Source organism: Hydractinia symbiolongicarpus, chromosome 11 (genome assembly GCF_029227915.1).
Source record: "Hydractinia symbiolongicarpus strain clone_291-10 chromosome 11, HSymV2.1, whole genome shotgun sequence".
NCBI classification, from domain to species: domain Eukaryota; kingdom Metazoa; phylum Cnidaria; class Hydrozoa; order Anthoathecata; family Hydractiniidae; genus Hydractinia; species Hydractinia symbiolongicarpus.
Genome location: NC_079885.1, coordinates 22804439 through 22817991, shown reverse-complemented (window position 1 = coordinate 22817991; position 13553 = coordinate 22804439). Strand labels below are relative to the sequence as shown.

The window sequence follows — 13553 nt, the reverse complement described above, 5'->3', positions numbered from 1 at the left end:
AATATTTTAAACTATTTCACACTTCTTATTTTATAGAATACTTAACAATTGATTTAACAACCCTAAAGAAATATCATTATTGATAAAACAGTTTGGTAATATTACTTAAGACAAACCGGGCAATGTATTTGCTTTAAAGGTTTTAAATCCAGTTCCTACGCAATACGCTGGTGAGTAAGCTACCTCACAGATTCTATCGAGGTAATGGTCTAATTAGAAGACTTAGAAGACTTAAAACCTTCACACTATACATAGTCAGGGAAAAACTGTGTTGCATTCCTCTACCCAGATTTTTATTGGATTAAATCACATGGAAAACCGAAGTTTGGAATCGAATACGACCATACGCAGTAGTCTGGATATATTCGAATCAGATGCTGTCAACATCACGCTGAAATCTTTGTACGTTATTATTGTTGCTCCAGCCATAGCAGTCAATTGCTTGATTTTATATTTATTAATCACTAAGAGAATAAAATCATCCAACTTTACATTGTTATTATACCATCTGGTAACAGCTAATACCATCTCTGGCATTTCAGTGTTACCTTATGTTTTTATTGATGTTCACAAATTAACGATACGAAACGATATTGAAGGAACTGTAGTATGTTGGAGTACAATTGGACTTTGCTTCTTTTACGCAACAGGGGCCAACCAGGTATTCTTTGTATGTTTCATAAGTGTGTTCAGACTCTTCAAGATAAAGTGGAGAAGACAAGCATCCCAGTACTTTACGAAACAAAACATCCAGAAACTCTCGATCTTCGCTTGGATTGCTAGTATGTCTGCAATGATACCAAACATCACATCCTGGACCTACAGAACAGAATATGGATATTGCAAACGCAATTGGAGCTCTCCAGTACTAGGCACTGTTTACACCTGCAGCAACTTTTTGATTGGCTTACTAATTCCATCAATTGTTTTTGTTGTATGTTACGTCTTAATCAAAAAAGCTTTAAAAAAACACAAGAATAATTTAGCAATAGCAAATTCAAGAGTGGTTCGATCGTCAAGGAAAATCACGAATCTACTTCGCATTCTGTTTTTATCATTCACCCTATGTTGGGCACCGCTTCTTATATATTTTTTTTTGGCTACCGTTACAAGTGTATTTCCGAACAGTGTAAAGGGTGATCGAATTCGATTGAAGTTCATTCGAGTTTCTGTGCTTGTGGCTGTTACTAATATTTTGTTAAACCCTTTGTTTTTATTCTTTCACTTAAAGGAACATCGAGAAGCTTTAAAAGTTTTGTTTCGAATAAAACAAATTGAAACTTCTCAAGAAGATGGTGTTACCATTGAAACAATTCAAAGCATCTGAAGAAAAAGGAAACATATAAAAAAAGGACAAAATATGATATATTGATTTTATGTAAGGGATAGTGTACAAATACTTTGGTAAAAAAAAAACATAAATGAAAATTATAACCACAAAACTTTATTCTCATACATTGGGATTAAAATATAAGCTGTTAGAACTGTTTTTACTAGATACGTTCATATCAACATTTTCCCGGCACGAGTTGTTTAACCTTCAGAGCTTTCCACACGATAATCGCAGCATTATGAATTTTATTTGATAATGAGTTGTTTTAAATTAGAGACGAAACGGGACGAATAACAGGAGGAGACGCTTGCCAGAAACCGCTCTTATCAAAAACGATACCACAGGACTATTTTCTTATATATTGTGAATTAAATAAATATTGGAGAACTGTTAAACTGTTGATAATATAAACAATAGTGAAAAATAACAAGATGTTTCTCTTTTAACAGCGTACCAAATATTCACAGTCTTCGAAAATTTTTCCCACATGGTACAAAACTTGAAATAGAAATAGCATTTATTCTGCTAATTAATTACATACCTCATAGCAACGCCGATTGTCAATGAAGTTATTTTAACTGCTAATGACGTCATTCTAGCTGCCAATGACATCATAAATAATTTACTGTTGCTCCAAAAAAACGTACGTATACTCTAAAGCGAGAATTTTCTAAAGCAATAAAGTCAATCTAACGAGCAATGTGTGTTTAAAAAAAACACCAGTTATGTCTAAAGAGGCTACGGAACGGCTGTTGGTGTTTTACTTTAGTGACTTACAGGGAAGTCGAGCTGATGGCATCGGAAAACAAAAATGGCTATTTTTCCGGCATGTATGTAATTTACAGACTCGAACATATAGACATATCTAGAATTTTTATCTTCTCCAGCCTTGGTTATGTTTTCATCCAGAATGAGTCTTGCTGAAATATTTCTTTGTAATATACTTTTCGGAAAGAAATATTGAACCAGCGTGCAATGCGCACTGTTCTGTTCATTGCGCAAAACCCGTTTGCCGGATTTTTAACATGTGCGGAATGTGAGTATTTTTACCGGCTTGTAGCCCCTTTAATGTGTTTTTTTAAATAATTTTTACCAAATTCATGGTTTTTTCATAGGTAACAGGACAATTCCTCCCTGAATAATTGCCCCCTGCCTGCCCCCCCCCCCCCCCGGATAATTACCTCCGCTAATTTTCACTCAATAATTGTCCAACTTACCGATTTGTTTCTGCCTAGAAAAAACTGCCATTTAATAACAATTGACCCGGGATTACTTGACTTTCACCTAAACAATTCCTCTTCTCCCACCCACTCAGTTAATTTTCATTTTGGATACTTTTTCCTGGATAATCCCATAGCTGTAATTCCTTTCAACTAACCGACAACAGGATTTTTTGTATGCACGTCTTAGGATAACATTCTAAAGATTTTTGCAAGTTTTGCAGTAAATAAACAGGAGAAAATTTTTTCCAACGGAAGTTAACCCTATTCGGTCCGTGGTTTTTCGAACATACTATGACCGGGGGGGGGGCAGATTCCGCCCCCTCTCAATAACTTTTCGTAGAATTATTCAAATTGAATCAAACTTGGCACACTTATAGTACGTCATAAAAGGAACAAAATGGTGGCAATAAATTTTTGCTTGCGTCAGCACATTTTCTGTGACGTCATCAGAAGCTTAAAAATTGTTAAAAATACCACCATCTGCTTAAAATATAATTACTTTTGTTCTAGAGCAAATTTTTACATTCTGTTTGAAGTTTCTGAAAGCTAAATAAATTTTTTTAAACATATCTTCCGGTTTTTACATGGATCGGATAAAAAAATTGCCAAAAATTGCCTGAAAATCCGTTTTTTTTCCGATTTTCGGGTAAAATCCGACAAAATCAGGGAATCGCATTAGTCACGTGTCAAAATTATTCAAAATGATTTTTCTTGATGAAACAAAGTTGTGTTGCAAGTTTCAAGTTCTAAGGATAATCCTAACAGGAGTTATTATATTTTACCCATTATAAGGATTTCATAGAGATTTTAGGGGTAGTTTCGAGTAAGCATAGCATGCAGGTGTCTTATAGATAAATGTTGAAACTCAGTAAGTATCATAGCCATATAAGAAAGCAATCAGAAGTTATTAAAAAAACCCGTCAGGGGGGGGGACGGAATCCGCCCCCCTTTGAAAAATGACACAGACGTAATTAATTTTTGACTGAAGAACGACTTTTATTATCTTTTTTTAGATGGTCACAGTATTCTGAAATCTCCTTGTGCGTGGCTGAGCGGTACCGCTATGGATAGTGCGCAGAAGATTACCTGCAATTAGTTAGGACTTGAATACTAGTCAGTACTCAACATTCGGAAAAGAGCATTCTATTATTCTACCTTGTGAACAAAAAGAACATTCAACTATTACATTATAGGATCTCTTTTCCTCTAACTCTGTCTTAGCAGACGAGTACAAGCACAACTAAATGAGGTGTCTGTACAGGAATTTCGAATGTTATAACCAATTACATGTTGGAAAACAAGTAGGTGGGTATAACTATGGACTATTTGTTATAAGCGACAAAGGAAGACAAAATTTGTTAATGGATAACCACGTTCAGAGTTTAATCTGATGAGAAAAAAAGAAGAATAATTGATTACAAAAATCAACTTGATTTTTTGCAATATATATTTAAATTATGAAATAAATTTTTTTATGGGGGGGGGGAGCTTTCATAAATATCTTTGACGCTTCAATTTCAATCGTATAATGTTGTAAACTTATAAAGAACCATTCATACCTTATGTGTAATATTCCTTTCTGCTTATATCTTAGTTCTCACTTGCAAACACACGGCAGGCGTTTTGGCACAAAAAATTGTGACGTTCCTATAGTAACGCGTACAGAAGGCTTAGGTGTTTCCAATTGTTTTGCCGCGGTTTTGTTACTTCGTTTTTATTTTACTCAGATCACTCAAAGCATATAAAACAATATTTTTTGCTCCATTGTGGATTTAATTGTAAGAAGAAAGGGAAAAATAAGATTTGTATTTGGGGAAACTCAAAAGACCTGTTGTAAAATATAATTAGCTAATTTCAGATTTTGTTGAAACATATATGGAGCTGAAATGTTGACGTATTCTGCAGACAGTTCTCTTATGACCAAAAAAAATGTTACACGCTTTTTTTAAATAAGAATATCGTTTGTTCGTTCAACAATGATATTTTTAACTTTCGGCAAAATCATCCAGGCATATTCGAACTTGATGTTGACATTTGGCAGGTATGTACAGGACATTAAAAGGATTTAAAGTACGTGGCCTAAATTTGGTACTAAAACTTCTTCCAAATTAATTGTCATTTGAACCCCAGCTTTAAAGGTAAATTAATATAAATACACAGAAAGGGCATATATATTAAAAGTTTTGATGTTTTATTTGCATTTGCGTTTATCCCTTTTGTGCCTGATTTTAAATTTTTATAATTAATTTTGGTATCAAAGGCTTTATTAACCCAGGTTTACGAGTGAAAAATAATACAATCAAAATTACCAAAAAATCTGACTCTTATATACTTTGTGAGACAGGCCATTGTTGCTGTTTCGAAACTATAAACAAAAGTAATATACGCAACGGGAGTGTAAATGCCACCTGTCCTACACATAATGCGAGCCAAGTTTCTAACAAGTGTGTTTTTTCGCTAAAAAAAACATTTGCAACATATAGTGTTAACTTTGAAAAAACTATATAGTGTTAATTTTAATAAAAATTACTATCTTAAACTTTGCGACATATAGTGGCGTTTTTGCGACATATAGTGGCGTTTGCGACATATAGTGTTACGACAACCGCTCTTTTTTATTTATTTATATAAATTTGGGTATTACTAAACTATGGAACTACCCAGAACAACCCAGAATCAGCCATAACCACCTAAAATCAGCCAGAACCACCCAGAATCAGCCAGAGCCACCCAGAATCAGCCAGAATCACCCAGCCGATTTCAAATGTCATGCGCAAACTGCGCCGATCTTAAATACAGTGAGAATGCGTACACCCAAAAGAAGATTTCGAATTAAATACGGAGAAATTTAACTCTTTTTAAAATTTTTACTCGACCACGTATGTTGCACTGGACATTGTGTTTTCGATATTCATTTACTACAGAGAAATATAATTGATAGTAAAGAATTTTCTTTAGTCAAAAACATCAAGTGTGAAAATCATATATCATATGCTCTTTTTAGGGTACTTTTTCAGACCTGTACATTGTCAGTATAAAAATTGCGCGTAAGCGTTGTTCCGCCTCTCTAGTAAATCCAGCAGTAGCATAGCAATTGCAATGCTTTGATGAAAAAATAATCTCCAATATTCCCTCCTTCTGTATTAAAACCTCCTTTATTTCTGTGGATGAAATGCTAATATACCGCAGCAGTGATTTAGCTTCTAACTCCCAGTCTCCTCTGCCCTGCTTCTCTGTCATGATGGTCGGTGGAATTAGGGCTTAACACGTGTAAGAAAATCATGCACTAATTTATTAATTTGGTACCGTCAGGGGCGCGATTTCATAAACCGCCTTGCCCCTAAATCTTTGGGCAAATAACAATGCTGGACTTTTAACGGTTTTTTGTAAAATAGGATAAAAGGTAGCTATAATTGCGTAGGGTTAAGAAAAAATAGGATTTTTGTTTAGATGTTATTATTTACATGTAAAACAATATACAATGTTAAAAAGCGATTGTTCACAACGAGAAAATTGGCAAAACACACGCACAAAAAACCTCACGCGCTGGATTGACCTTAATGGTAATAGGAACATTAATAGTACTTAGTTAGCTACTGTAATATAGTGAAAAACATATTTACAATGTAATGGGTATTCCTAGCGTGAGCACAAAGTTACATTGTGCAGTAGTGAGATTGTTTTTCGTATCGTCGGATACGGTCACGTTTTCATACTTAAAATTCTCAACGTAGCCCTTCAAACATTCTTCGAGAAAATGGACATAGACAGGACCTTCTCTCTTCTGCACTTTCTTATATTTGTCGGTGAATGTAACGACGCCAGTAGACTTGATGATGAGAAAGTCTTGCGGCGTAATTCTCATGGTACAACTTAGTGAGACACATCTAAAACATATTAAAACAATTTGTTTCAAGAAAATACCATATGCCAGCCATTCTAACGTATAGAGCTTAAACCTTTAGACAAAGAGTTTAACACTTTCAATATGTTAAAGAATTACACAAACTAAAAATACCTTGTAACCATTTTATGCATTACCTTGAGTCGTAGCATCATACATTTCCCAGAGGTCTTTCGTTTAGGGTTAATCATAGTTAAATCAACAGGCATCACCTTCTGGCAATGATAATCGCCATTTTTTTTTCTTTTTAACAACTAGTGGTGTGACCGGGGTTTGAGTTGTATCAATCCTTTCCTCGGCTATTACTGCATCTGTGAAGTGGCGTTAGCGATTAATGTGGTTTGGCTTCCTCCCAACGTTTTTAGATGTTATATACAGGTCACTGAACGATGGTGAAAATTGTTGAAGACTGTTTACATGCTCCATTCTACGTGCCTCGTCCCAATGGTGCCAAGTGATTGGATCAACCTGTAATATTGCAATTATTTATAATATAAATTTATTCGACGTGAACGTATACTATGTCAGCATCTATGAAAAGTAATTTTTTAAAACGAGTATGTTACTCACGAAACCAGAAAACTGTCTCTTACGTGACCAACGTCTAATATTTCGTCAACATTCTCGTTGATATACTTCGCTAATGGTCCATATGGTAGTCTTTTAAACTTTGAATGAAAAAGAAATGAAAAATTCATAAATGGGCTTTAATGCCAGAGCGTTTTTAAAATTTTCTTTCATCGTAACCTAAGACTGTCGCAAAATTTCGGATAAATGTTGCTTCTCACAAGCCGTTGATACACTATGGCCATCACTATAAAAATTTTGTTAAGATTTTTCCTAGGCATATACTGACATGGTGTGTGTAGCGACATTTGAGCAAAAGTGTTAAAGGCAGAGCTACACTTACGCGACATTGATAAAAATATTCGATTTTTCCAAAATCGTTTTGTGTATCATAGCTAAAAATATTTTTCAGGTGAAGAAAAAAATCGTTTTCCATTCATTCGATTTTCGAATTGGATTAATTTTTTTTCAATTTAATTTGAAATACGCAAAATCAGCACAAAAAAGTCTATTATATTGAAACAGTAATATACGAAAATAAAGTAATATACGAAATAAATTACACGAACAAGTTTCTTTGTTACTTCAATCACCGACTGTTTGGGTTTTTTTTGAGCATGAAGATTTTTTTAATAAACGAAACAAAAATGAATGAAATGTTTAACTTAGAATGCTCCTTTTTTAAGACATTTTATAGTGCATCATGGCCTTATTATTAGTGTCTTTGTGTTGTCTTTCCAGAATAGCGTTCAGAATTGTAGGTACCCGCACTTTTTCTTCAAAGAAAAAATCGGTATTTTAAAAAGTTTGGGGGATGTTCTCGTCGCATGAAAGTTTTATTAAAACATTGCGCGCAGAGCACCATATTTTAATTGTATAGTAATATTTACATGTTAAATTAATATGTCATATATGTCACGAGTTAGCCAAAATAATAAAGTCATAAAAGTTTTTTCAGAAGTTTCAAACACTTTTTTTGAATGAAAACAAACAACATCCGAGGCTAGCCGAAATTTAGCAATGGTACCTTATCACATCGAAGAATCCTGTACGTAGTAATTTGTAAACGTTGGATAATGGCAGTATTGAGCAGCGAAGAACATTACTTGTTTACTATGGTTGTTAGAAAAAAGTGCTGTGACATTTTTTGTTTAAACTTTACCTTCTCTTTATCCAGCAGGTCGCATAGCATCAGGTATTCTTTGTTGCTATAATCAATGTCGTCTAATTAACTAGCTGAACGTGCATATACAAGTTTTGAAAGCCTTATCGTAGTACACGTCTCAAGGTATGAAGCATGGGTTTTTTTGGTTGGCAATTATAGCTAGCTGTCTGAGTCTGAGTCTGAGTTGCCCTGCCTGTCTGGCTGGCTGATTCTGGCTAATTCTGGGTGGCTCTGGCTGATTCTGGGTGGTTCTGGGTGATTTTGGGTGGTTCTGGCTGATTCCGGGTGGTTCTGGGTAGTTCCATAGTTTAGTAATACCGATATATTTTTTATTTTTATTATTTTATTTTTATTTCATTTAAATTTTTTATTATAGGTATCTTCCTTTTGTAGTAATTTTTATGACATTTCAAGAAAATTTAAAATATTTAAAAAACTTATCTACCACACTTTTCTCATTTTTGTACAATTCTTGAATATTATAAAATAAGTACCGGGATTAGCAGTTATCTTCAAGAAATGAACTTGGCATTGGTAAAAAAAATAACCTTTTTTCCACTTTAGGAAGACTAGTTACAAATTCATGCTTTTTCATTTCTTTTTTGTCTAAAGCTCAATATAGTCACAAGGCTTGCATATTTCGGTTTACCGTCCCATTCTTCGCTTAGAAGAAAATTTTATTCATAATTTCTTTTAAACTCCCTTAATTCTTCACATACGTTAACTGTTTGTCTGTTTTTTCCTTGCATTTAATACTTCTCTGATTGCTTAATATAAGTTATGTTTTTGTAACTAAGTTTTTTACCTGACTGCGTATATCTATACTAACTAGAGATTATAATTTTCTATAGATCCTAGGTTCATCAATACTCGACGATTATGCGGTAGTACTATTCAAGTTAATCAAAGTATTTTTTAATCCGACTAGCTCTTTCTAAATAGAATTTAGGTTGACATAAGATATCTCTTTCGATAGAGCTCTGTTAAATTTATCATTAAGGAATTTTTTGAAAGCTACCTCTGAAAGAAAACTATTGCTTTTGTTCTCGTTTCACATTGTGTAGAAAAAAATGCATTGTACGGAAGTGAAACACGTTCCCTAATTGATGCACATCCGATGGAAACTGCAATTTTAACTTAATTAACCCAAAATGAAACTAATCTTTCAGCTTATCGACTTTTAAACCCATGTAGATGAAGAAGATGAGTAGAGAATGTTGACAGGTCTACTCAGGAGAAATAAAATAAGTTGGTAGGCAGTCGTAACACCAATAGTGTTTTTATGCATCTGGTTAACCACATAAATCTTTTTTCCATGAAAGTTAACTTTTTTAAAGCACACGCCTGATCATACTTTACCACTGGAATTTGTAGTGTAAATGAATAAAGGGGAGACACAACTCATTTTGATGGAGTATCTCTAGATATTTTTTAACGACTTTCTCAGATATAGGGGCCGTTTGTTAAGGGCCCTGCGTACAAAACTTAAATGTGAGTGTTTGCTAACATATGGGTCTTTCCTCTTTGACTTGGGAAAACCATTAAATCGGATCCCGGAGCAGTGGTGAAACATGTCATAGCTAATCGCTTCGAATAAACACCCCGTGAAATGCACCCCTTAGGCTCTAATAGGCGCCCCCACACTTCCTTCTTAGTTCGCTGCGAATAAACACCCCCTTCTATTAGACGCATCACCCTATCCTTCTTTAGATGGATAGGGTGGGGTGTCCTAAAAAAATTAAATTCCTAAAAAACAATTAAAACAACGGTCTTGTGGAACGTTGTAGCAGCTGTAAAAAAAATTTATGATGACGATATTGATGTTGACATAAATATCATGGATAACGGATATTGATTTATATTCTATCAAAGATTAAAATTTTAAAACAGATAGTAAAAAAATAAGAGACATGTTTCTTTTGACAATTTTGAGAATAATATTGATGACACTATTTGACATACACATAACACATATCATATAGGCCATATTAGTAGTATAGATCACATTAGTAGCATATACGAAAATAAAATATCTGTAAACATTTTAAGAGTATAAAAATAATACACGATTTCTAAAAAAAGGTTATTGGGGAAAAAGTGGAAAACCATGGTCCCATGTACCCCACCCCTCACTCTCCCCCGTTTGCGCTCGCCAAAGTAAACAGTTTTTTTGTATGCATACACAGTCTAGTTAGAGAGGAAGATTGAAGATTCAATTTCACTTATGTCACAATGTTTAGAAGTGGAAGTGATTCTATGTTACTAATTGGTTGCCTACGCTGCTTCATTGATTGGTAATACTTTGGGGACTTTACTGATGAAAGCATGGCTATATAAGTTTCTAACGAACACATTTAGGTCATAGTATAATAAAACAGCAATTATATTTTTTCCAGCTCGTAAAACATTACAAAAAGAGTGAAACTAACCAATTTGAGGTTTATTGTATTTTTAATACATCTTTTACACTTTCAGGGGACTTACCTGTTAATGGCTGAAACTTTAAATTTTGTTAGAATACTTTCTATGCAATCTGAAGCATTATATAAGTTCAATACTTGATTTCACACTTTTTGTTTTACAGCCAGCTATAATGGAAGTGATTTAATAGAAATATTGTTAAGGGCAAGGACTTTAGTAATATATGCTTTTACATAAGATGATGCAGCTAATCGTTTTAATAGTTTTGAAACATCGAAATGGCAAAAGCAGATTTTTTAAATAAAAAAAGAATTAAAGCATAAAAGATATGGTATTAAATGAGTTATCAATGAGTTCATTGTTTGAGTAAGCTGGCTTACGGATTTTACGTAGGTAGACTTCTAAGAAATAAACGTAGAATCTTTTAATACAAACATGTTATGATATAAACACATGAAAAAAAATATAAATCACAGAAGAAGACAAAATCGTTCACGTTCTTTGGTGAATATTGTAGTCACAAGAATTTCATATAACATTTTAGAATGTTTCAAAACCAGAGTATGAACTCGAACGCTACTCTTTACAGTAGACAAGACGTATTTGAATCTGCAGCTGCTAATATTATGTTAAAAGTGTTGTACTTTTTTGTAGTTGTTTTAGCAGTAACAGCGAACATTTTGATTTTTTATTTATTAATCAGAAAGAGAATAAAGTCAACGAACTTTACTATGTTATTACATCATTTATTAATAGCCGATACCCTTTCTGGTATTTCATTGTTACCTTATGTTTTCATTGATGTTCACAAATTAACGATACGAAACGATATTGAAGGAACTGTAGTATGTTGGAGTACAATTGGTCTTTGCTTCTTTTACGCAACAGGGGGAAACCAAATATTCTTTGTATGTTTCATAAGTGTGTTCAGATTGTTCAAAATTAAATGGAGAACGAAGGCAGCTGAATATTTTACTAAAAAAAACATTCAGAAAGTTTCCATCTTTGCTTGGATCACTAGCGGATGTTTAATGATACCAAACATTATATCCTGGAAATACATGGCAAAAGATGGATATTGCAAACGTCATTGGAGTTATCCAATGCTTGGCACTGTATATACCTGCGCTTATTTTGTTATTGGGTTGCTCATACCCTTAGTTGTTTTTGTCATATGTTACGTCTTGATCAAAAAAACTTTAAATGAACACAAAGACAGTCTAACAATAGTGAATTCAAGAGTAGTTCAATCATCAAAGAAGATTACGAATCTACTTCGCATTCTGTTTTTATCCTTTCTCCTTTGTTGGGCACCGCTTCTTATATATTTCTTTCTGGCTACTACAACAAATGTATTCCCAAACGGCGTGAAGGGTGATCGAATTCGATTAAAGTTCATTCGGGTAGCTGTACTTGTAGCTGTTAGCAATACATTGTTGGATCCGTTGTATCTGTTCTTTCAATTAAAGGAGTATCGAGACGCTTTGAAGGCCTTGCTTAATTTAAAACCAGCTAACACTACTAAAGAAAATGAGATAACAATTGAAACAATTGCAAGCATCAACAAGAAAACTAACAAGTAAACAAACAAAAAAGTACACAAGCAAGCAAGTAAACAAACAAGTAAACAAAAAAACAAGTAAACAAACAAGTAAACAAATAAGTAAATAAGACAAGTATCCAAACAAGTAAACAAAGTAAAACAACAAGTAAACAAGACAAGTAAACAAACAAGTAAAAACAAACAAACAAGCAAGTAAACAAACAAGTAAACAAGACAGGTAAGCAAACAAGTAAACAAGCAAGAAAAAAGCAAGTAAACAGGACAAGTAAAAAACAAATAAACAAACAAGTAAAAAACAAGCAAATAAACAAGTAAAAAAGACAAGAAAATAAACAAGAAATCCAACAAAAAAACAAACAAGTAAACAAGCAAGAAAAAAAGCAAGTAAACAAACAAGTAAACAAACAAGTAAACAAACAAATAAACAAACAAACAAGTAAACAAACAAGTAAACAAACAAATAAGCAAAAAAACAAGTAAACAAACAAGTAAACAAACAAATAAACAAACAAACAAGTAAACAAAGAAGTAAACAAACAAATAAACAAACAAATAAATAAACAAACAAACAACTAAACAAACAAGAAAACAAACAAATAAACAAGACAAGAAAACAAAAAAGTAAATAAACACACAATCAAATAAATCGATATATAAACAACAAAGGACTAAATTAATAGTTATCTAATCGAATGTTTCAGCAAAAGACACGGAGATAAATGTCTAACGAACTATATTTTACAACTTTTGTTTGAAATAATGATTGAGAAACTGAGAATATTGTAATAAAATCACAAGTGCATTAAAACTAGTTATTTTCTTTTTCTCATATCCATTTTACTCAACGATCCCACATAAAGTGACAAACCCGCGAATTTTGTCTTTTCGGTTATTATTGCTTGTGAGAATTCATTAAAAAATGTTAGATTGACATTCGATTAACTTTGGTTAGAAAACTGCAGCGTTTTTTTATACAGCGTCATTTTACCCCGTATGCAACTTTTAAAAAGGACGGCATTTTAAACAGATGTACGATACACGATTTTGTATGAAACATGCTAAGTCTGGGAAAGAATCTTGCTTTTCTTTTAATTCAAATGTTTCTCAAAAGATGACTCTTTTTCCTCTTTTTTTATTTTTTCTACATTAATAAATAACTGAAGTTAATAACTTTCCCTTTTGGCTAATCAATACATCGAAACTTTATTAAATTGGCATAAATCTCTTCGCTATTACTAATAAGCAGAATTTCCTCTGAAAACACGATAAAGAAAGACTTCCCTGCTGATGATTTGTGATTAAAATAGGTTATGTATAATTTCGACCAATATTAATTAGCTATGTATAAATAATTCCAATGAATAAGCAAAAAAAAA

General features: G+C 33.0%; 2 protein-coding genes across 2 annotated transcripts; both read left to right on the top strand.

Annotated features, from left to right (window-relative positions):
* Window positions 1-310: 310 nt before the first annotated feature.
* On the top strand, window positions 311-1327 carry LOC130613539 (somatostatin receptor type 4-like). Its single transcript, XM_057434869.1, has one exon. The coding sequence runs from the start codon at window positions 311-313 to the stop codon at window positions 1325-1327; it is 1017 nt and encodes a 338-aa protein (XP_057290852.1).
* A 9432-nt stretch (window positions 1328-10759) lies between these two features.
* LOC130614542 (somatostatin receptor type 2-like) lies at window positions 10760-12738 on the top strand. Its single transcript, XM_057435966.1, has one exon. It carries the CDS (start codon window positions 11159-11161, stop codon window positions 12194-12196), a length of 1038 nt encoding a protein of 345 aa, XP_057291949.1. The 5' UTR covers window positions 10760-11158; the 3' UTR covers window positions 12197-12738.
* Window positions 12739-13553: the final 815 nt, after the last annotated feature.

Coding starts and splice junctions, on each gene's coding strand:
- LOC130613539 (XM_057434869.1), top strand. CDS start 311: ATGGAAAACCGAAGTTTGGAATCGAATACGACCATACGCAGTAGTCTG.
- LOC130614542 (XM_057435966.1), top strand. CDS start 11,159: ATGTTTCAAAACCAGAGTATGAACTCGAACGCTACTCTTTACAGTAGA.